This window comes from Microtus oregoni, unplaced genomic scaffold (genome assembly GCF_018167655.1).
Source record: "Microtus oregoni isolate MIOR12 unplaced genomic scaffold, Mior012 000015F_ref0000493, whole genome shotgun sequence".
Lineage (NCBI taxonomy): Eukaryota > Metazoa > Chordata > Mammalia > Rodentia > Cricetidae > Microtus > Microtus oregoni.
Window position 1 is genome coordinate 1,243,393 of NW_024543074.1, and position 24,463 is coordinate 1,267,855.

General features: G+C 46.1%; 1 protein-coding gene and 1 non-coding gene across 2 annotated transcripts; both read left to right on the forward strand.

The window, feature by feature from the left end:
* Window positions 1–66: 66 nt before the first annotated feature.
* On the forward strand, window positions 67–138 carry Trnac-gca. Its single transcript has one exon. It is a non-coding gene; the product is annotated as a tRNA-Cys (tRNA).
* Window positions 139–2,124: 1,986 nt separating this feature from the next.
* Window positions 2,125–24,434, forward strand: Cwc25 (CWC25 spliceosome associated protein homolog). The gene is made up of 10 exons (XM_041665841.1): window positions 2,125–2,264; window positions 5,624–5,796; window positions 11,772–12,008; window positions 14,408–14,477; window positions 16,037–16,164; window positions 16,839–16,902; window positions 18,298–18,500; window positions 19,774–19,863; window positions 21,865–22,026; window positions 22,491–24,434. The coding sequence occupies exons 1-10, from the start codon at window positions 2,247–2,249 to the stop codon at window positions 22,603–22,605; spliced, it is 1,260 nt and encodes a 419-aa protein (XP_041521775.1). The 5' UTR covers window positions 2,125–2,246; the 3' UTR covers window positions 22,606–24,434.
* Window positions 24,435–24,463: the final 29 nt, after the last annotated feature.

The window sequence follows — 24,463 nt, forward strand, 5'->3', positions numbered from 1 at the left end:
TGTGGGTGGAACCAGCTCATAGTGAGTCACCATAAGTGGACAAGGGAGAGGACTATGACAAGGTGAGGGGGTATAGCTCAGGGGTAGAGCATTTGACTGCAGATCAAGAGGTCCCTGGTTCAAATCCGGGTGCCCCCTTCCCTCCTTTTATTCCCACAAGTATGAGTAAGACCCAGCATCATTAAAAAGAACAAGGAACTTGTATATTTGGTCTTCTGGATAAGGAATGAAGATATGAGCCTGCCTGTGCTATGGACAAGAACTTTCAAGCCATTCTTGCCCTGAAATACATGTTCCTCTCATTTTCCAAGGGACCAATAAAAGACAGTCACTATACCCCTCCACTTGAGTTTCAGTTAACACAAGGTCCCTGTACTGGGGCTCTAGCTCAGTGGTAGGGCACTAGCTTAATATTTGGGAGGCCTGGTGTAAGACTGGATCCTGAAAAGAAAGGAAGACTATCTATAGACATCTTTTCTCCTCCTCTCCTTTTCTTTCTTTCCTTATTTCATTTTTTCTGTTATTTATTTTTGCAGCCCTGGCTACTTGAAATTTGCTACATAGACCACGCTGGTCTCAAATTTAGAGAAATCCAACTGCCTCCTAAGAGAGTTGAGATGACAGGATAGGCTCTAAAACTACGGCAAAACCCTGTCTCAAAAAACAAAAAAGTTGAGATTAAAAGCATGCAACAACACGCAACACCACCACCATTTTCTTAAAAAAGAGTGTGTGCGTGCCAGGCTGTGGTGGCACATGCCTTTAATCCTAGCACTCGGGAGGCAGAGGCAGGTGGATCTCTTTGAGTTTGAGGCCAGCCTGGTCTAGAAGAGCTATTTCCAGGACAGCTCCAAAGCTACAGAGAAACCCTGTCTCAAAAAACCAAAAGAAAATAAAAGTGTGTATGTAGGTCGGGCCGTGGTGGCGCACCCTTTGATCCCAGCACTGGGGTGGACGCAGAGGCGGGCGGATCTCTGAGTTCGAGGCCAGCCTGGTCTGCATTGTTCCCAGAAAACAGCCAGGGTTTTACATTGAGAGAACCTGTCTCAATAACAAAAAACAAAATAAAATGAAGACTATAAGAAGCAAGTAGCCAGGCCGTGGTGGCGCACGCCTTGTAGCCTGGTCTATAAGAGCTACAAACCCTGTCTCGAAAAACAAAACAAACCAACCAACCAAACAAACAAACAAACAAACAAATAAAAAGCAGCAGCAAGTAGGCAGATTCTAAACTTGGCCGAGGATGTAATCGTGATTTCTCTTTCTCTTTTGTTTTTGGTGACACGGTTTCTCTGTGTAGCTTTGGAGCCTGTCCTGGAACTTGTTCTGTAGATCAGGCTGGTCTCAAACTCAGAGATCCTCCTGTCCCTGCCTCCCAAATGTTGGGATAAGAGGCATGCGCGCTACCATCGTGTGTGTGGCCAATTTTGGCCTCTCCCCCCCCCCCCCCCAAGACAGGGTTTTTCTATGTAACCCTGGAACTCACTCTGTAGACCAGGCTGACCTTAAATTTACAAAGATCTGTTGGCCTCTGCCTCCCTAGAACTGGGATTAAAGGCACATGCCACCACGCCCAAACAGCCTTTTCTCTTCTTGAAACCGGTTGTTTTAGACCAGGATAACCTGAAACCTGGCTTTGAACTCCTGATCTTCCAGTCTCCACCTCCCAAGCGCGAAAACGGTGGGAGCGTGCCACCACGTCTGACTTTTGGAATTTTGTTTGACGGTACCTATGTCTATAAAACAAGCCGGGATTGAGGGAGTTGGCAGAAAGCACAGTTTTAGAAGTTGGTTTGGAAATCCTGGTGTTGCGGCGCTCTAGGAAGGAGGCCCTAAATTGGCGGATACCGACGTCTGACAGAGCCGCGTTTCTACAGCAGGGCCCTGATGCGTTACCAAGGCAACAGAACCTTTCCTACGGCTTTTCAGCAGTTGGGGGACCTTAGACGAGGTGGTTACGTGAAGCGACCAAAGTGAGACCACCTAAGCCCTGAGAGTGGGTAGAAACTACCCACAGCTTTAGCTAGTCACGTCGATTTAGGGCTAGCACCCGAACGTCATCGCCCCGAGACGCTGACGCAGGTACGTGACGCCACTCCCGGAAGTGCGGGCTAGAGCGGGCGGGGAAAGGGCAGCTGGTTCCTTTAGGGATTAGGTCCTGAGAGGCGGTCTCAGAAGTGAGACCGTTCCTCTCCATCTTCGCTGAATCTTTCAGGTCCACGGACTGAGGAAACGTCTCCACCGTCATGGGAGGCGGAGACCTGGTAAGTGCCGGAGGCCTAGGCGGTTAGGATTTAGGCCCGAGACCCACTGGCGTCGGGAACGGAAACTGGCAGGGGTGCGGTAGAAGTCGGCGGTAGCAGTGGGTAACCCTGGTAATGAGGTCTTGTTTTCAACACAAAGGGGTGGTAAACCTGGAGACAGAACACATTGGTTAAGACCACGGAAGGACTGGGATGAGACTGGGGAAGATGTGCGCCAAGTGATGTCTGCTGGTGTCTGTGTTTGATGATTGGCGGGGGACAGGGGGCTTCCAGGCGGGGAAGTCTGAGTTAGGGAGGGGGACAGTTGGACTCATGGTACGGAAGGAGGCAGATCTGGGTACACAGACTTTATTTTGTGTATGTTATCTTGGAACACAGCCCCTTTTCTTAGCTAGAAGTTTACACTTGTATCGTGGACCTGGACTGTCGAAGGATGGGCTCCGGTTCTCCCGGATTCTGAGCTGTGCTGTTTGGAGGAGTCCGTTTTAAATCTTGTCCATCATTGTTTCATCCCCTCCATCAGTGCTTTGCTTTGATCTGTAGTGACAAGGCAGCTGTCTTCTGTATTTATGTATTTTATTTAAAGGCTAAGTGGCAATTGCTTTTTAAGTCGTGTAGTTCATTTGTGGGGAACTAATACCTTAAATAAAGTGGAAGTATCCACGAAGCACAGAGCTAGATTAGAAAACTATCGATCTTCTCAAAGTGAAGCTAATTGAATCAATAAATGTATTAGTTTAGATATCCATCCATTAGGCTGAGTTTGCTAGGTATCCTTAATTTGATCAAATTCCAGGACTCCATCAAAGTTGGTTTACTTTAGTGTATTCTTCATGTAACTGTGTTGATGGACAATGTATTGGTTTGTTTCTCTGATGCTTTGATAAAACCAAAAGCAGCATTCGGAGGAAAGGGCTTATTGCATTTTACAGGTTAGAGCACATCGTTAAGGGAAGCCAGGGAGGTGCGCAAGTAGTAACCTGGAGGCGGGAACTGAAGCAGAAACCATGGAGGAGTGCTGCTTACTGGCTTGCTTCCCTTGGCTTACTCAGCTACCTTCCTTAAACAGCTCCGGCCCACCCACGCAGGGATGGCACCGCCCACAGTGGGCGGGGCCCTCCTGCATCAATTAGCCATCCAGAAAAATGCACCCACGAATATTCCCACAGTCTGGTGGAGGCGGTTCCACTATTGAAGTTGACAACTAAAACTAGTCATCCCTGACAGGATGGTGCTAATCTAGAAATTCTTTTTCTTTTCTTTTTTTCCTTTTTTTTTTTTTTTTTTGGCTTTTTGAGACAGGGTTTCTGTGTGCAATGGTGTGAAGGTGTCAAATTGCCCAGGGACTAGATTTATACACACTTATGAGCTGCCATGTGGATGCTGGGAATTGAACCCCGGTCCTCTGAAAGACCAGTCAGTGCTCTTAACCACCGAGCCATCCCTCTAGCCCTAATCTAGAAATTCTTAACCTCAGAGGTATTGGCAGTTTGGGCTCGATAACTGTGCGGTGTGGGGCTGTCCTGCACATTGTATATTCAGCCCCAGGCTGCCATTAGCACTCGAATCTCCCTCAGTTGTGACATCTACAACTTTCTCCAGAAATGATTGTCATCTGTGCCCTGGGATGGAAAGGAGGACTTTTGTAGGACAAAGTAAGGGTATGTGTGTGTGGTGGTGGTGGTGAAGAAAGTCCTGCTCAAAGGATAGAATGTAGAAAGGAAGAAGGAAGGAACAACGTGGGAAAGGGGGAAAGGCAGTTAAGGGCAAAGAAGGCAAGCAGATGGTACATGCCTTTAGTTCCAGTGCTTGGGAAGTACAGTCAGTAAGAGCTTGAGTTGGAGGGTAGCCTGAGCTAGACAGCAAGGTCATGGCTTGCACGCATGTGTGCATGCCCACACACACCTGTGTTCTCGCTGACTTTGTGCTTTGCGCCTGCAAGGTACCTTGTGTATTTGGTCTCATTTGGTCTTAACCGGTCTCCAGTTTTGTGCCTCTCCCATCCATCCTTCACATGATAGCTGGACGTGCTCTTGCCTGCATCTTTTCGGTTCTTGCTTCCTGCCATAGATGGTGAAGTTCAGTTCCTTCACATACCTATAAAGGATTTGGTCTGACCGGGTGACGCATGCCTTTAATCTCAACCCTTGGGAGGCAGAGACGGGCGAATCTCTGTGAGTTCCTGGACAGGCTCCAAAGCTACACAGAGAAACTCTTTCTTAGAAAAAACAACAACAAAAAAGCTCCCTTCTTAGCTGGCTTTATCTCATACCCTCCTCCATTAGCTCTTATGCCACCGCCACCTTTGGCCACAGTGAATTATTCATGCTATGTTCTTTCTCATCACCGGGACTGTAGATGTGAGGCCATTTCCTCGTACAGTGCTTCCCAGTCACCAGCTGTTTATAACCATCCTTAGCTGCTGCTTCCTCAGGGAAACTTCCTATTATCACAGCTTGAAGCAAAGTAGTGAGAGGAGAGGGGAGAAGCATTCACTGAAGGGGCAGGGAAGAAACAAGGGGAATTCCCAAGAAGGAAAGTTGAACAAGGTCCAGGTACATTGTAAACATGCTAGTGTAGACACAGGAGTCAAGTGTACTCAATAAAAAGAAAGATGTTTGAACTGGCCGGCAGTGGTGGTGCAGCATTTGGGGGGAGGGGGCAGAGGCAGGCAGATCTCTCTGAGTTCAAGGCCAGCCTGGTCTACAGAACTAGTTGCAGGTCTTCCAGGGCTCCACACATCCTGTCTCGAAAAGCCAAAAGAAAAGAAGGAAAGATGCTTGTATAAGAATGAATGTTCTTGGGGGCTGGAGAGATGGCTCAGGGTTGAGAGCACTGGCTGCTCTTCAAGAGGACCCAGGTTCGATTCCCAGCACCGCATGGCAGCTAAGAACGGTTTGTAACTCCAGTTCCAGGGAGATCTGATGCCCTCACACAGACATACGTGTAGGCAAAACCCCAATGCACGTTAAAAAAGAGAATGAACGTTCTGCTCCCCTCCTGTCTTGCTATTGTCATCTCCCATTTGAAGCATAGCAAGTGGAGTTAAAGACATTTCCGACAACCTCATGCATGCTAGCCAAGTACTCTAGCATCGAGCTGCATCTCCCACCTGCCGTCTTACCTTCCCTTCCTGAGAAGGTGGGTGAGGCACGGTGGGTTGGTTAATATGGTTAATTTTAACTGTCTTCTCGACATAATCCAAAATCACCTGGAAAGAGGATCTCAATGAGCGTTGTCTTCATTGGGTTGGCCTGCGGATATGTCTGTTGGGGATTGTCTTAATCATTGTGGGAAGACCCTTATCCCCTCTGCCTACCGCCCTCTGAATCCTTTCCTCCCTCCATCCACTCACACAGAACCTGAAGAAGAGCTGGCACCCACAAACCCTTCGAAATGTGGAGAAAGTGTGGAAGGCAGAGCAGAAACATGAGGCCGAGCGGAAGAAGATCGAAGAGCTGCAGCGGGAGCTCAGAGAGGAGAGAGCTCGGGAAGAGATGCAGCGCTACGCTGAGGATGTTGGGGCTGTCAAGTAAGTGCGGAACTGGGTGTTCGATGCATGCCTGATGCAGGGGCTGCAGAGTGGTTAGGTGATTCTGCATATGGGTTTTGGAGCCTGACCAACTTGATTCTAAGATTGGCTTTGCGTGGCTTAAGTTGTGTGCCTGAGAGAAGGTTTGGGAGCCTTGGATGTCTCGGTACTCGAGTCTGTAAGGGTTGTCGAGGACCAGATGCGGAAAGAGGTAACCAACTTAGTGCAGGCCATGCTCCCACTAGATGGTTGACAAATAATGAAAGTTATGACTGAGACTCGCTGTCTTCATGCTGCCCGAAGCCTCTGTGAGTGTATTGCAAGCACATGTTCTTGGGGGCAGTGAGGTTAGTGGGAATAAGTAGATAGGGTATCTATCAATTAAAGCCTTGCTGTGGCTGTGGACAGTCTTGCCGAATTTTACCTTTGGTCACTTCCTTATACAATTCGGGGTAATAGCAGATAATTACCCTACTCATCTCATGAAATAAAGGGGGAGAGTGTATGTCGAGAAATAAAAAGCATAAAATGCACTCTGTAGTGCAATCCTAAGTCAGGATGATACAGAAACAGTAGAGATTGAAGTCAAGTCACCTCTACTGCTCCCCATGTTGGTGTTTCATGGGCAAGCCTTCAGGGTGAAATGTGGCTTACTCTCCCCATGGGATATCATAGGGGTTGCCTTCCTTTCATGGCAGAAGGATTTGTTACATCCATAGTTGTGAGTGAGACTTAGTTTCAGTACATGGCCCCTTAAGTAGGGGAAAGTCCTATTTTTTCAGGAAATGCATAGGGAGGTTCTGATGTTTTACAGTGAATGAGGTTTTATGGAGCTTTTAAATTAAATACAATGTATTTAGGGAATGGTGATGGTAACTGTTAATTGTGAAATTTGACAGAATACAGAATCCCCTAAGATGGGCCTCTGGGCACACCTGTGGGGGTTATCTTGATTTTGTTAGTTAAGATGGGAAGAATCACCTTGATTGTGGGCAGAATTATTCCTGCACTGCTGATCCGATTCAGCAAGCTGAGTGCTTGGCTGTGGATACGGTGTGCCTACCTGAGTTAGCCCTGCAGTCCTGATTTCTCTGCCATGATGAGAATGTTTAGCATAAGAACACAAAAATAAAACAAGACAGGCATTAATACAAAAATAGAACAAGAAAATGATTTAGCAGGTTGGTGATGGTGCATGCCCTTAATCCCAGCACTTGGAAGGCAGAGGCAGACAGATCTTTGAGTTTAAGGCCAGCCTGGTCTACAGAGTAAGTTTCAGGATAGCCAAGGCTATGCAAAGAAACCTTGTTTTGAAAAAAACAAAATCAGCCATGTTGTGGTGGCACATGCCTTTAATCCCAGCACTCCTGAGGCAGAGACAGGCAGATCTCTGAGTTCAAGACCAGCCTAGTCTACAGAGGGAGTTTTTCAGGACAGGCTCCCAAAACTACAAAGAAACCCTGTCTTGAAAAACCAATAAGAAAAAAAAAGGGGGCTGGAGAGATGGCTCAGAGGTTAAGAGCATTGCCTGCTCTTCCAAAGGTCCTGAGTTCAATTCCCAGCAACCACATGGTGGCTCACAACCATCTGTAATGGGGTCTGGTGCCCTCTTCTGGCCTTCGAGCATACACACAGACAGAATATTGTATACATAATAAATAAATAAATATTTAAAAAAAAAAAGAAAAAAAAGAAAAAAAAAAGAAAGAAAAGGAAATTGTTTTGTTTTGTTTTTTCAAGACAGGGATTCTCTGTAGCTTTGGAGCCTGTCATGGAACTAGCTCTTATAGACCAAGCCACCACCTAGTGACCTGGCTACCTTTTAAAAATTTTTTTATTTTGGGACTGTTGAGACAATTCATTGGTTAAGAGATCTTGCAGAGGACTGGGTTTGATTTTCAGTACACACACTGGCTCACAAGCATCTATAATTACTTGTAATTCCAGTTCCAGAACATCTGACACCTTCTGGCCTCTGAGGGTACTACACACATGTGGTGCACATACATGCAGGCAAAATACATAACATTTAATTTTTTAAAAAGTACAGGCAGGCCGGGCGGTGGTGGCGCACGCCTTTAATCCCAGCACTCGGGAGGCAGAGCCAGGAGGATCTCTGTGAGTTCGAGACCAGCCTGGTCTACAAGAGCTAGATCCAGGACAGGCTCCAAAACCACAGAGAAACCCTGTCTCGAAAAACCAAAAAAAAAAAAAAAAAAAAAAAAAAAAAAAAAAAGTACAGGCAGGGCCGCACAGTGGTGGCACACACCTTTAATCCCAGCGCTTAGGAGGCAGAGGCAGGTAGATCTCTGTGAATTTGAGGTCAGCCTGGTCTACAGAACTAGTTCCAGGACAGCGGGGCAATGCAGAGAAACCCTGTCTCAAAAACACAAAAACAACAACAAAAAAGTGCAGATGAGTCTCACTGTAGCCCAGACTCGCAGTCCCTGCTCAGGCTCCTCTGTGTTGGCGTTGCAGGTCATCTGTCACCATGCTCATTTTTTTTTTTTTAAGTTTGAGAACAGACAGTTTATTGCAAGTTTAAAACCAAGGCAGACAAACTATAAATCTCCCAGTTGCTTGGAGATGGAGAATGAAGAAAAGAAGGGGGGAAAGGCCATGCTGTTTGGGATAAGCCAGCATGGAGGTCAGCTTTATGGCTGTACACAGCTGTAAGGTGGGGAGAGGATCTTTGAAAAACTGGTCAGACAGCCCTGAGAGCTGGAGAAGGCAAACTTAGGTCTGCAGCATCCAGAGGAAAAGACAGAAGAGAACTCAGGACTCAGAAAGGCAGGCTGCCGACCCTGCAGTACCTCATGCCAGCCGCTAGGGACTCCCCACTCCCACCCTGCTTTTGTAGTTGATTTACTTGGCCATTTGGCTGCTTTGAATGCTTTGTGTAATGATATGCTTTGACTTTCTCCAGTTGAACACCATTATGGGTCAAGTGATCTTCTCTGCGCTGCTCTTAGAGCAAAGAGAACGTCTCATACATGTAATGTTGTTCATCTCCAAATCCTTCTGGAACTGGGGATCAAACCCAAGTCCTCAAACATGCTAGGCAAGTAGTTGTCTACCACAGAGCATTAGAGGATCTCTTTAGTATTTGCTGATACTGCTACATGGCTGCAGTTCCTAGACTGTGGCATTGGATCCTTGCATTAAATAGATAAAGATGTGTTGTAATAAGAGCAGCGGGCTATGTTCCGGCACCCGGCCGCCTGCACGGCTAGCTTTACCTGAAATAATTACACGGACACTGTATTCTTTTAAACACTGCTTGGCCCATTCTGCTCTAGCCCTTACTGGCTAATTCTGATATCCTGATCAACCCATCTCTAATAATCTGTGAGCACCGGTCTTACGGGAAGATTCTAGCCTACGTCCATCCTGGGTCGGAGCTTCATCGCGTGTGTCTGCCCGGGAGCGGGGCATGGCGTCTCTCTGAGGCGTCTGCCCCCCGAGAGGAGACTGTCGAGTCTGAGCTCACTTCCTCTTCCTCCCAGCATTCTGTTCTGTTTTCTCCACCCACCTGTGTTCTAACCTATGAGGGCCAGCCAAGCAGTTTCTTTCTTTTTTTTGAGACAGAGTTTCTCTGTGGCTTTGGAGCCTATCCTGGAACTAGCTCTGTAGACCAGGCTGGTCTCGAACTCACAGAGATCCGCCTGCCTCTGCCTCCCGAGTGCTGGGATTAAAGGCGTGTGCCACCATCACCCGGCTTATTTTTTTTTTTAACCAATGACCTTCTTCCATCAAAGATGGGCCAATTCCTTCTTCAGCCAGCTTCTGTAGAGTAGAAGGGACTTTAAGGGGAATCTGTGTTTTTTTTTTTTTTTTTTAATTTATTTATTTATTTATTTATTTATTTATTATGTATACATTATTTTGTCTGTATGCTTGAAGGCCAGAAGAGGGCGCCAGACCTCTTTACAGATGGTTGTGAGCCACCATGTGGTTGCTGGGAATTGAACTCAGGACCTTTGGAAGAGCAGGCAATGCTCTTAACCACTGAGCCATCTCTCCAGCCCGGGAATCTGTGTTTTGAGCCCTTGTCTCAAAACCAAAAACAACAGCCAACCAAACAAAAGCAAACTGGAGGCCTAGGCAAGAGCACCTCTGCTTTGAGGCCAGCCTAGATAACAATGAAACCTGGCCAAAAAAAAAAAAAAAAAAAAAAAAGCAAACAGCTCAACAGAACAACTTCTGCTGAGATGGCTCAAGGTTAAAAGCACCTGCAGAGACCCAGGTTCAGTTCCCAGCACCGGTGTGCTTGCTCACAATCACCTACACCTCCAGTTCAAAGGATTCACATGCCCTCCACCTCACGCACATACATATAAATAAAATTTTTAAAAAGTTAAGGACTGGGGCTGGAGAGATGGCTCAGAGGTTAAGAGCACTGGCTGGTCTTCCAGAGGTCCTGAGTTCAATTCCCAGCAACCACATGGTGGCTCACAACCTCCCTAACGAGATTTGGTGCTCTCTTCTGGCCTCTGTATACATAATAAATAAGTAATTCTTTAAAAAAAAATTAAGGACTGGAGAGATGGCTCAGCGGTTAAGAACTTGTAGTGCCTTTGCAGAGGACCTGAGTTCCCTTCCCAGCACCCATGTTAAACAGCGAACACTGCCTGTTCCAGTTCAGATCCACTTGTTTCTGCCTTCTGAGTGCTGGGATTAAAGGCGTGTGCCACCACCGTCCAACCACAATCAATTCTTAATTACAGACTAATACTTTTCCAAACAGATCATTTATATCTTTTTTTTTGCCTATTAAAAGGATCTGTCATGTTTGTATTGGTTTAAATTATTTTCATTAAAAATATCCAGGGAATCCATTGCCCTCTTCTGGCCTCTGAGGGTGCCAGACACTCAGTGCACAGACATATGCAATCAACACACTCATACACATAAAATTAAATTAATTTAATTAAAAAAGAAGTTCAGCATTCTGTTACTGTCTATCACATAAGGTTCCATTTTTCACACCTTTTGCCTTCCCACAAGGAAAGAAATGATGTTAAGCATAGAAGCGTGATGCTGTGACATCATTGAGGTCCTCTCTTTGTGTTAAAGCATCACTTACTTTTCTTTTGTTGTTGTTGTTGTTTTTTGTTTTTTGTTTTTTTGAGACAGGGTTTCTCTGTGTAGCTTTGGAGCCTGTCCTGTAACTTGCTCTAGATCAGGCTAGACTCAAACTCACAGAGATCCATCTGTCTCTGCCTCCTGAGTGCTAGGATTAAAGGTGTGTGCCACCACCGCCCGGCTTTTTTCCCCCAGTGCATTCATCATTTACTTTGTAGGTATCTCTGGTCATTTCTCTTTTCTTCTCAAACATGTAGCGCCACTGGGGCCACTGTGTGCAGCACAGAGCTAGGCATTGAAGACAGCTGCGTGTGGGGTTGCTGACGTTCATGCTGAGGTGGATATGCTGATTGTTTTAGGTTATCTTTGACATGAAGGGATAGCGTATAAGCCAGGGAGTGGAGGCTGGGTAACTAAGTGGAGATCTATGCCTTAGCTGGAGGATTCTGGTGTTTCCTCATTGATTGGTCTTTGTGAAAATATCTCTCTTCATTTTTTTTTTTTTAAAAGATTTATTTATTATATATACAACATTCTGCCTCCATGTATACCTGCGTGCCAGAAGAGGGCGCCATATCTCATTACAGATGGTTGTGAGCCACCACGTGGTTGCTGGGAATCGAACTCAGAACCTCTGGAAGAGCAGCCAGTACTCTTAACCACTGAGCCATCTCTCCAGCCCCATCTCTCTTCATTTATAAGTGTCATTTCTTCATGTCTGCCAAGTCGGGAGTGGTGTTTGGGTTCCCGTAGGTATCTGCAGAGGGAGTCCAGTGCTCACCAGCTCAGGTTCTGTGTGGAGTTTGACAGGAGTCTCCATTCCCTGTGTGTGTGTGTGTGTCTGTCTGTATCTATGTTATCTATATTTATATCTTTTTTTCCTGAGCCAGGAAGAAAGAAGAAAAGTTGGATTGGATGTACCAGGGTCCTGGTGGGATGGTGAACCGTGATGAGTACCTGCTGGGTCGCCCCATTGACAAGTATGTTTTTGAGAAGATGGAGGAGAAGGAAGCAGGCTGTTCTTCTGAGACGGGACTCCTCCCAGGCTCTATCTTTGCCCCTTCGGGTGCCAATTCCCTTCTTGACATGGCCAGCAAGATCCGGGAAGATCCTCTCTTCATCATCAGGTACCACTGGGGCTGAGGAGGTTCTTACAGAGATGCCTAGGGGCTCTATTTTCCACATCTCTGTCTCCATTTGTGCTCTGGCTGGAGCAAAGATTCCTGATGTAGGCCATATGGAAAAATACAGACAAGATTTATCCGTCTCTCTTTAACCTTTAATAAAAAAGAGAGAAAGCTGGGGATACCGCTGCTGTTTAGAGCACGTACTGCTCCTGCAGAGGACCTGAGTTTGGATCCCAGTACCCATGTCAGGCGACGTAGAGATGTTTGTAACTCCAGCTCCAGGACGATCCAAAGCCTCTGGCACCCATGGACACCAGTAGTTATGTGCCTCGAACTTGCAGGTTCGTACACACACACACACACACACACACACACACTAAAGATAATAAGAATATTATTAAAGTTAAAAAGGAAGTAGAAGCAAGATGTCAAACATTTGCTTGTTCCGTGGAAATTTGGGAAATTGGTATAGAGTTAACTATGAGGTAAATATTTCCTCTTAATACTACTACTACTCCCTTACTATTCCCACTGCAAATGTATAGCCAGTAAATGACTCTTCATTCCTTTCTCCTTTAGCCTCCTTCCTTGCTTTTTTATTTTTATTTGTTTATTCCTGGATGTGTGTGTGTGAAGTGTGGTTAGTATATATATGTGTATGTATATGCTTACCCGTCTGTGGAGGCTAGAAGTCAGCATTAATGCCTTTCTCAATCACTCACCTTATTTGTATGTGTACGAGTGTGCATGTGTGTGCACACATGTGTATACATGCCATAGTATATGTGTGGAGGGATAATGTTTGGGGATTGGATCTCTTCTCCCACCTGTGGGCCTTAGGAATTTGAACTCAGCAGCTGGGCTTGGCAGGGAGTTCATTTAACAATTCTCTACCAAGCCCTCTCTGCATTACTTTTTGAGACAAGACAAGGTCTTTTGCCAAACACGGAGCTTGCTGATTCATCTGTACTGGCCAGCAAGCCCCAGGATCGTCCTGTTGCTGCCACCAGAGCACTAGGATTATGGCCATGTGCCGCTCTGCTCAGCTTTCTGCACCGTTACTACCGGCTTTGAGACAGGGTCTTAACTATGCAGCCTTGGTTGGCCCCAGTGCTGCCACACCTGACTCGCTCAACTTTTTCACGTGGGTCTGGGAGGTGGAAGTTTAGGTTCTTATGCTTGTGTGGCAAACACTTTGCTGACAGCCATCTTGCTACCCATTTTTCTTGTCTGTTTGTTTGAGACAGGGTCTCATGTAGTTCGGGCTAGCCTCCACCCTGTAGCTAAGGATGACTGAACTCTCTAATACGTGTCACCACGCCTGGCTTTGCGATTTATTGAGACAGTAGCCTTGGCTCAGCATCTTCTCCCCTCAGCCTCCGAGTGTTGAGTTCTGCGCTGTCATGCCCAGCTCTTCATGAACGCTTGCTTGGTATCTCTTGTGTGTGAGTGTTTTATGGGCATGTGTTTCTGAGTACCGTGTCCATGTCTGGTGCCTACAGAAGCCAGAAGAGTGGAGTTACAGCCGGTTGTAAGCTGCTATGTGGGTGCTGGGAATTGAACCCAGGTCCTCTTGAAAAGGAGCCAGTGTTCTTAACTGCTGAGCTATTTCTCCAGTTCCCAGCACAAATGTGTGTACACACACACACAGTGTCACACATTCACTTCTCAAAAGAAGAACCACTGTAGCCAGGCAGTGATGGCACATGCCTTCAATCCCAGCAGAGGCAGGTGGAGCTCTGAGTTTGAGGCCAGGCTGGTCTATAAATCAAATTCTAGGACAGTGAGGACTGTCTGTTGCACAAAGAAACCCTGTCTCAAACCCCCACTCTCCCCCCCAAAAGGAACCATTATGTGTCTATATGTGTGTGCGCACATGCGCATGCGCACACACATACATACACACACACACACACACAAACACACACTCTCACACACACACACACACACACACACACTCCTCAAAAGAAGAACCATCCTGTTGTCTTTATTTCGCGGATGATGAGGCTGTTTTTATGCTCAGTGGTGAAGGTTGTTTTGAAATGTTGCACTTAGTGAAGTCTAGGTCCACACCCGATTCCTTCACCATGAGGGAAGCCTTGTGCCGAAGCCAAATGAGAAGCAGATTGACCTCACTGTCATGCACTGCGCTGGCCCCACCCACATCATGTTCTTCAGTACTTGCTGGAGCTTTGTGGCTTCTCCACCGTTCTCTGTAAATTCACTGTCGGTGTAAACTCTGTGCAGTTTTTGTTTCGTTTGATTTGAGACAGGTTCTCGCTCTGTAGCCCTGGCTTGCCTGTGCACGAGTTTTGAAAGGGGTTATTAAATAGCATTTGGTGAGGAGGAAACATAATTCCCTTTGCAAAAGAGGCACTTAAATTTTTTCTTCTATTTAGGAAGAAAGAGGAGGAGAAAAAAAGAGAGGTACTGAACAATCCTGTGAAAATGAAGAAAATCAAAGAGTTGGTAAGTCATCCATCAGTATGTGCCTAGATGGGATGGGGTGTGTGTGCCCGCATGGGCGTCTGCACTGTGTGAATGTATGTGTGCCCGCACGGGCGTCTGCACTGTGTGAATGTATGTGTGCCCGCATGGGCATCTGCACTGTGTGAATGTATGTGTGCCCGCACGGGCGTCTGCACTGTGTGAATGTATGTGTGCCCGCACGGGCGTCTGCACTGTGTGAATGTATGTGTCTGCACAGGCGTCTGCACTGTGTGAATGTATGTGTGCCCGCACGGGCGTCTGCACTGTGGGAGGTTGTGGTACCTGAAGAAGCTGGCAATGGGCGTCAGATCTCCTGGAACTGGAGTTACGGATGGTTGAGAGTCGCTCTGTGGATGATAGGAATTGAACCCTGGTCCTCTAGAAGAGCAGTACCTGCTCTTAAGTGCTGAGCCTTCTCTCTAGCCCCTCCTTTAATTTCTTAGCATCAGGCCCCCTTTCCATTTCCTCTCAGGCAAGGAAGTAGCCTGGCTTTGCTAACTACTTTTCTGTGTTCTTGAGACAGGACTTATTGTAGCCCAGACCAGTCTGGAACTATAATCCTCTTTTTTCAACCTGAGTTGTAGGATTACGAGGCTTAATTTTTTTTTTTTTTCAAGACAGGGTTTCTCTATTTAACAGCCTGGAATTTACTCTGTAGACCAGGCTAGCCTCCAACTCAGAAATATGCTTCCTTCTGCCTCTGCTGGGATTAAAGGCGTGCACCACCACCACCTGGCTCAAATTTATTTATTTATTTATTTATTTATTTATTTATTTATTTCACGACAGGGTTTCTCCGAGTAACACCTCTAGCTGTCCTGGAACTAGTTCTTGTAGATCAGGCTGGCCTCGAACTCACAGTGATCACCTACTTCTGCCTCCCAAGTGCTGGGATTAAAGACGTGCGCCACCACCACCCGGCTATCAGGTTTTTTTTTTTGGTTTTTCGAGACAGGGTTTCTCTGTGGCTTTGGAGCCTATCCTGGAACTAGCTCTGTAGACCAGGCTGGTCTCGAACTCCCAGAGATCTGCCTGCCTCTGCCTCCCGAGTGCTGGGATTAAAGGCGTGCGCCACCATTGCCCGGCCAGTTTTTGTTTTTTTACATACTATCTCCGGATGATTTTATGCTTCCTTAACTTAATAGCTTAATTTCCTTTTGGTTGGGAAAAAGCTACATGTCTTCAGTTCCTTTTTTTTTCTTTTATTGCATTTACTTGTGTATGGGTGTTTGTGCCATGGCATATGACTGGTCCTGAGAATTGAACTCAATTTGTCAGGCTTGGTGGCAAGTGCAGCTAATCAGTGAGTCACAGGCTTGCCAGAGGTACACAGTGAGACTTTGTCTCAAAATAATAATAATTTTAACATGTGGATCCTTGCTCACTTACCAGATAATTATTTTTAGGGTGTCTGGGGCATCTGTGCCCAACATGGGTGCCCTGACAATGCCCTTGACCAGTGTGTGTGTGAGCCCTTCCCTGCACCAGGTACATACGGGTCTCAGAGATCTCATGTGGTTGTGTTCTGGACATTTCAGTTGCAAATGAGTCTGGAAAAAAAGGAGAAGAAGAAAAAGAAGGAGAAGAAAAAGAAGCACAAGAAACACAAACACAGAAGCTCCAGTAGTGATCGCTCCAGCAGCGAGGATGAGCACAGCCAGGGCAGGTGAGCAGATGGTGCCAGGGCCAGGTGGGCAGATGGGTGCCAGCCTCCCGCAGCAGGACTTCTTGCCCATTCACTTATCCATCCCAGGGAGGCGCTGAGCGCCAGGCACTGGGGTTTCGATGAGGAACGTGCAGATGTGTGCTCAGTACTGCCTAGCTGGCCTCTGGCATTAAGAGTTCTTCGGAGATGCTAAGTCTGTGTCTCCTGGTGCACTCTGGGATAGGCTGGCCTGCCCCTCCCAGATCTTAGGTCAGAGCTCCTGACAAGACAGTTTCGTATCAGTTTGAGTCTTCGGAATTGAAGGGCGTTCTCTGTAGTCTCTCTCCCTCTTTCTTAAAATATGGATTAATGGGACCGTGTGGGCCCATTCTGCGTCTTGCCGCAGGGACAGTCGGCTCTGTTGCTGCTGACTCACGATTAGTTCCCGGAATAGCAGCATGAGGTGAGAGGAGAATGTGCAGGCGCTGAGGCTGAGAGCTCTGCCCACAGCTTTTCACAGGAAAAACTTTACTGCGCTGATGTCTTCCAGCGAAGACAATCCAAATAGAGAAGGGTGCTGCCAAGCAGTGACTGTAGTAGCCAGGGCGGGGCGGGGCTGCGCTTCTCAGCGGCGGGTCAGGCTGGACTCGTGCCTTTTCTGTTTCAGTGAATGTGTATGTGTTTTAATCTCTTAGATCGCAAAAGAAGATGGCAAATTCCTTTCCTGTTTTGTCCAAAGTCCCCGGATATGGCTTACAGGTAGAGATGTGGGCTTTTCAAAGGGACTGACTATGGGACCGTGCAGTTTGTCACTTTTTTTTGTTTTGTTTTGTTTTGTTTTTCGAGACAGGGTTTCTCTGTAGCTTTGGTTCCTGTCCTGGAACTAGCTCTTGTAGACCAGGCTGGCCTCGAACTCCCAGAGATCCGCCTGCCTCTGCCTCCCGAGTGCTGGGATTAAAGGCGTGCGCCACCACCGCTTGGCCAGTTTGTCACTCTTGACCCCTGCACACAGCAGGGCATTTTGGATAGTGGAGGCTGGGCCTGCTGGAGACCAAGCCTAACCTTATCCTTGAGCCTTTTTCTGAGAGTCCTCTAAGTAGAGAAATCACTAGTGGAGCACTTACCTTCCTGCCAACAACTGCAAATAATTGACATGAAATGTATACATTTTAGTGATTTTTGACCAAAAGACATCCCTCACTGTTTTAATTTTTGTGAGGTGCTTGGGATGGACCCTGGGCCTTGTTTATGCTAAGCCAGTATTTTATGAGTGAACTACAGCCTCAGCTCTTGGTTCACTCATTCATTCACTCACTCATTCATTCATTCACTCAGTCCCTGGCTGGCCTGGAACTTACCTGCCTCTGCTTCTCAAGTGCTGGGATTAAAGATGTGAGCCAGGGCTCCATAGTCTCAAAGGAAACAAACAAGCGAATGAATGAATGAGTGAGTGAACCAAGAGCTGAGGTCGTAGTTCACTCATAAAGCTCTGGGCTCCTGTTTGCTTGTTTGATTGTTTTTTTGAGACAGAATCTCAAAAATTCTGAATTCGGGGCTGAAGAGATGGCTTAGTGGATGAGAGTACTGACTACTCTTCCAGAGGATCTGGGTTTAATTCCCAGCAGCCACATGGCAGCTCACAGCTGTCTGTAACTCCAGTTCTAGGGGAGGACTCCCATGGCACAACACCTATGCACATTAAAAAATTTTTTTTTTTTAAATTCTGAATTCTTCTGTATCCCGAATGCTGGGATTACAGACATGGAAGGTAACTCTTAGCCTTTCTGAATAGAATTTCCATATATAGTTCAAATTGTTCTCAAACTTGATCTTCATGCCTTTGCCTCCTGAGTTGGTAGGGCTATATGTGTATACCATTATGCCCCAGCTTGCTTTTTTTTTAATTTTTTTAAGACAGTCTCAGAATGTAGCACAAGCTGGCTTTGAATTTACAGTCCTCTCCCCTTAGCATTCTGAGTACTAGGATTCAGGTATGCCTCGCCTCCCTACACCTCATGCATCTGCATAGCCATCGTGCCTACTCTTGGTGGTTTAGAGACTCTGGTTGGTCATTCTTTGCCTTGCTGTACTGCGTTTCTGTTGGAACAGCTAGCTTTTCCTATGGATGTTCTCGTCTCTTCCTTAATGACATAGGTGAGGGACTCTGACCGTGACCAGGGGCTGCAGGGCTCTGTGATGGCCGAGCAAAGGGGGATGAAGAACCATTCCCGCTCAAGAAGCTCCTCCCACTCCCCCCCCAGACATGTCAGCAGGAAGAGCTCCAAGGAAGAGAGGTCCCGGGACAGGAGGTCTCGATCCCTGGGCAGAAGGTCACGGTCCCCAAGGTCCAGCAAACCGTGAGTGTGGGAATTCACTGGGAAACAATCTGTGACCTTAAGGGCCTGGTCCTGGCTGGTATTTGTTTTGGGTGACGTTCATCATTTCCAGGTTCCTAAGTGTCAGCTTTATCTCCTCTCCTCACTCTTTCCAGCACCTCACTGAAATTACATGCGATCATAACAAATCACATTTGTAGGACTTTATCGCTGGCAGAATTTCCCCTCTTCTTTGGGTTGTACTTTTCTGTATGTGTGTGGCGTGTGCACACGTGTGTGGTGCACATATACCATTCTCTACCTTATTCCGTTGAGGCAGTCTCTCTAAACCCAGAACTCACTTTTTTCTTTTCTTTTCTTTTTTCTTTTCTTTTTTTTTTTGGCAAGGCTAAAAGCTCACAATTCCCAAAAACCCTGTTTCCTCCCCTAGTGCTGGGAGAACTGTGTCTAGCTTGTTATGTGGGTGCTGGGATCTCAATTATGGTCCTCGTACTTATCTAGCAAGAAATTTTAACTACTGAGCCTCCGAGACCCCAGATTACATTTGAAATAAATTGTGTGTGTAGGGGCTGGAGAGATGACTCAGTGGTTAAGAGCACTGGTCTTCTACCAGAGGTCCTGAGTTCAATTCTCAGCAACTATATGATGGCTCACAACCATCTCTAGTGGGGATCTGATGCCCTCTTCTGGCATAAAGGCGTATATGCAGAGAGAGCACTCATACATAAAATAAATAAACTTTTTTTTAGTGGGGGTGGTTTCGAGACAAGGTTTTCTCTTTAGCTTTGGAGCCTGTCCTGGAACTAGCTCTTGTAGACCAGGCTGGCTTCAAACTCACAGAGATCTACCTGCCTCTACCTCCCGAGTGCTGGGATTAAAGGTGTGCGCCACCACCACCCGGCTCAAATAAATTTTTTGGCTTGCTTTTTGTTTTTTGAGACAGGGTTTCTCTGTGTAACTTTGGAGCCTGTCCTGGAACTAGCTCTTGTAGACCAGGCCTGCCTCTGCCTCCTGAGTGTTGTGATTGAAGGCATGCTCTGTCACAGTCCAGCAAAATAAATAAGTCTTAAAAAAAATTGTGCGTGAATGTACACACTATGTGCTTCTGGAGATCAGAGAACAATTTTATGGATTCCCAGAGATTTGAACTCAGGTTATCAGGCTTGCGGCAAGTGCTATTGAGCCATCTTTTTGGCCCCAGCCTGGATTATACTTTTAAGGGAGCTCCATTGGTTGAGGGATGTACTAATAATCCCCCAAATTAAAAGGCATGTCCCCTCTGTGTCCATTACAGGCATGCCTCTAAGGTAAACAGGAAAGAGAGAGATAGCCCATCACCTAAAAAGGAGGTCTACCAGAGGCGGCATGCTTCCGGGTACACCAGGTAAGTCAGGAGCGTACTAAATGTCAGGTTTTCCGGGTACACCAGGTAAGTCAGGAGCGTACTAAATGTCAGGTTTTCCGGGTACACCAGGTAAGTCAGGAGCGTACTAAATGTCAGGTTTCGTACTTTAGTTTGTTTCTCCAGGTGGGCACTTTTTAAAAAATTGAACTCTTTAAAATCTTGTATCACAAACCATGTACAAACTATAACATAGCCTTTTTAGGAGCAGCAGCTTTGGATGTCTGACCTTGTGAAGTGACGACTAATCTGGTTTGGCACTTCCTCTTTCTGTTCTGACTTCATTTAGGATGAACACCGTGAAGAAGACTCCCCCCCATTATATTCTGAGGCCAGTCGTTAAGTTAGGTTGCTGACTTCTAGCTTCATCCCAAAGTGGTATACTCTTGAGTTGTATCCATGAATATGTGTGTTGTGTATACCCCTACTCACACACAGGGAGGTCCTGGGCCGACAACCAGCTCCCAAATAAAGACAGAGAGACTTATTATTAATTATGAATGCTTGGCCTTAGTTTAGGCTTGTCCCATTAGCTTTTTTTTTTAATTTGATTTATTTTTATTTTATGTGCACTGGTGTTTTCCCATGGGTGCTGGGAATTTGAACCCGGATCCTCCAGAACAGTAGGCAATGCTCTTAACCACTGAGCTATCTCTCTAGCCTCCCTCCCCCCAGCTCTTTTAACTTAATTTAACCTGTTTCTATTCATCTATGTTTTGCCTCGGAGATTTTTACCTTTTTTTCATTCTGTGTGTTCCACTTTCCTGCTTCATCTGTGTCTGTCTGTCTGGCCCCTGGTGTTTCCCTGGTGTCTCTTTCTATTTTCCCAGCCTAAATTCCTCCTGCTACTTACTCTCCTTGCCCAGAAGTCCTGCCTATACCTTCTCCCTCTCTATTGGCCATTTAACTTTTTATTAGACCAACCAGGTATGTTAGGTAGGCAAGGTAAAACAGCAACATAATTAAACAACTGCAACACATCTTTACTGAAACAAATATTCTGCAACGTAAATGCAACACATCTTTACAAAGTTAAACAAATGCAACACATCTTTACAAAGTTAAACAACTATTCCACAACACTCTTATTCCCAGAGCCAGGTCTCTCATTGAGCCTGGAGCTCAATGATTTGGCTAGGCTAAATGGCCAACCAGTTCCTGGGATTTGCCTGTTTTTTCCAATTAATACCAGGGTTACAGGCATATGTGGTCATGCCCAGATTTTACAGTGTTGCTATGGATTTGAACTCAGGAACTCATTCTTGCACAGCAAGTGCTCTAACCCACTGAGACATCTCAACATCTCAATCCCCGTACCCATGGGTTTTTGGTTTTGACTTTGTTATTGTTGTTTGCCTGTGTGAGGCATTTGTCTGTGTGAGGGTGTCAAGTACCTTGGAACTGCAGTTACAGACAGTTGTGAGCTGCCATGTGGGTGTTGGGACTTGAACCTTGGTACTCTGGAAGAGCCATCTCTCTAGTTCCTTCCTTCTTTCTTCTTATTCTTCCTCCTCCTCCTCCTCCTCCTCTTCTTCTTCTTCTTCTTCTTCTTCTTCTTCTTCTTCTTCTTCTTCTTCTTCTTCTTTCTTCTTCTTTATCCATAGGTTCTTAAGCATCCTTTATGTAGTAGGAGGTAGCAACAATCCCATGGATGGTCCAGTCCTTTGTTTTGTAAGTTGTTAGTAGTGAAGACACACTTTCTGTAAGGTTAGGTTCCTCGTTAGCTCTCAGTCTTACTATGTTAAAATAATTATCCTAGAGATTAATGAGAGTGATTATGAAATCCTTCACCAAAAGTTTTCATAATTTGCTGGGAATCACCTGACTGAGACATCAGAAGGCAGGAAACTCACCCTGGCATGGCACTGGGCCTTTTTTCTCTTTGGAGAGCCACGAGCCTGCGGACCTGCCTGCGTGCTGTGCTGCTTGTTTGTTTTGCTAGGGAAGGGGTAGAGGCAATTGGATGGTTTCTGTGTTCCACAGAAAACTCTCAGCAGAGGAACTAGAGCGGAAACGGCAGGAGATGATGGAAAATGCAAAGTGGAGGGAGGAGGAGAGGCTTAACACCCTCAAGAAACACGCCAAGGAAGATGAGCGGGAACGCAGACTGGAGGAGTTAGACTCTCGCTCTGGCAAGTTCATCCAGTAAGTGCTTGAGGCCATGTAGCAGCCGGGCCCACTGCCTGGGCTTGGTGGTGTTCTCATCTTTGTCCAGAGACCTTGGAACTTAGCTTGGGGCCAATTTTGGTGCTGCTCCCAGTTTCTAGCCAGACAGTGGGGAGAGTTTTTATTTGAAATAGAAGAAGTGATTCCCCCCCCCCCCAAATCACTGAAATTCTTTGACTTTCATTTTAAGTAAAAATTTATGGCTCAGAAAACCTTTTTCCAGTGAGACTTGACTTGTTTTCTAAAAACAGATGAGTTTTCCCTTATGGACATTTAAAAACCCTGGTTCCAGATGGAGTCATTTGAAAATTGTCTATGTGGGCTGAGAAGAACTTGTGTCTAAAGCTGCTTCTGACGACAACCCTGTTTCTTGCAATTCTGCCAGAGGTGACCACTTGAAAAAAACGTTCTTTCCCCCCGTTCACCTGTCTTCTCTTCCCTAGGCGTATGAAGCTGGAAAGTGCATCTACTTCCTCCCTGGAGGACCGGGTGAAGCGCAACATCCACTCTCTGCAGCGAACGTCAGTAGCTCTGGAGAAGAACTTCATGAGAAGATGAAGACTAGTTCTCTTACTGGTTTTCCTGAATTCTCCAGGGAGGCTGCTGACTCCTAAAATTCTCTTTATAAGAGTTCAATAGCTTCTTCTACAGATGAAAACCACCACTGTTCAAAGTGTCCCTTGTCCATTGACTCCTGAAACATGGTACATTCTTTAAAAACCAATGTGACTTGATTTGGCTGTCAAGGGAACATTGGCTGGCTGACTGTGGGCTTTGACTGTGTTTTAATGGATGGGCACTGGGCTGTCCTGGAAAGCTTGGCTGCTTGTCATACCTCTTCCCTCCCACCGGAACCAGTGGATCAGACCTTCCAGAGACCCCTCTCCACGGCCACCCAAGTAGTAGATAGACTCTGCATACTGGGATAAATGAGCGTTGACCTTAGTAGATTTTATGACAGAATAGCCAAGTGTTAGGGAGAGCCAAGAGAGTGTCAAAAAACTGGAAGATAAAACAGTACCCCAAAAAAGTCCTATATTTGCTCTTTGAGATGTAATAGTATAATGTGTATATGTACAAATGTATAATTTTATACATGCTTTTTTAAAAGGTAGCTTTGTGAGAACGTTTTGTTTGATGATTTTACTATGTGGAAGCCACTCTGAACCCTGTCAGGAAGTAACATGGTAAGGGGCGTGGCTTGCTTCTCTGCTTCTGGTTTGGATGGAACTTTGGGGTTAGTGTCAGAATCTCGCTGGGGTAGCTAACCTTTGACATTTGGACGTAACCTTGCCCTCTACAAATGTGTTAGGTTGCATTCATAGCTAGATGCTGGCTTCGGGAAGTACACACCTGCCAAGTATGTGTTCCCTTTTGTTCCTTAGGGTTTTATATTGGGCCGCCCAGTGGTGCAGGGAACAGGACCATATTGCCAGTGTGCTTGTGCCTAAAAGTAACTCGGAAGCTATCTATGTATTTCCTTGGTACTTTTTGTTGTTGGTTTTGTTTGTTTATTTTGAGGCAGGGTCTCTTGCTCTGGCTAGCTTTGAACTTGAGACCCTCCGGCCCTCACCTCCTAAGTGCCGGTGATTACAGCACCACACACAGCTGGTGGGTTCGGTGTCTGTCTTTTGAGATGGGGCCCTTCAGGCTCAAGTGGCCTGGTGGTGTCTGTCCTGCTTTTACCTCCTGAGTGCTGGGATTCCTGGCATGAACCACATGCCTACCTTCCTAGTTTCTCTTTTATCCTATAATAATTTAACTAAAAATCTAAGACAAGACTCTAGGGGCCACTCCTGTGTTTATACTGCCATTCCTTTTTCTGTTATTTCACCAGAAGCTCTCCTTTGGCTAGGGAACTTCTAGGTTCCCTCATTTTAAAAAATAAACAAATCAAAAACAGATTTATCCTAGTCCAGGCTGACCTTGAACTATAGATCCTCCTGTGTTAGCCTCTGGAGCTGCGATTACAGACCTCGAGGCCCTCTTAACCCACACATTATTCAAGCCATTCTCTCTTCTACCAATTCCTACTTCTCGCCGGGCAGTGGTGGCACACGCCTTTAATCCCAGCACTGGGGAGGCAGAGGCAGGTGGATCTCTGGGAGTTCGAGGCCAGCCGGGTCTACAAGAGCTAGTTCAGGACAGGCACCAAAGCTACAGAGAAACCCTGTCTCGAAAAAAAAAAAAATTCCTACTTCTCCTAAAACGTATTTGGATTTTTATTTTCAAGCACTAAAATGCCAGGCACTGTAATTCTTAAAACCATTTCCCTCCCAGAGAATGTAACACTATTCATTTAATCACTTCATCCTGCTGCCTGTGCTCTGGGTAATTATGGCTTTTATTTTATTACTTGGTAATAAAGGCTACATTTATTTTTGTAACTGTGTAAAGAGCGAACGACCACGTGCGC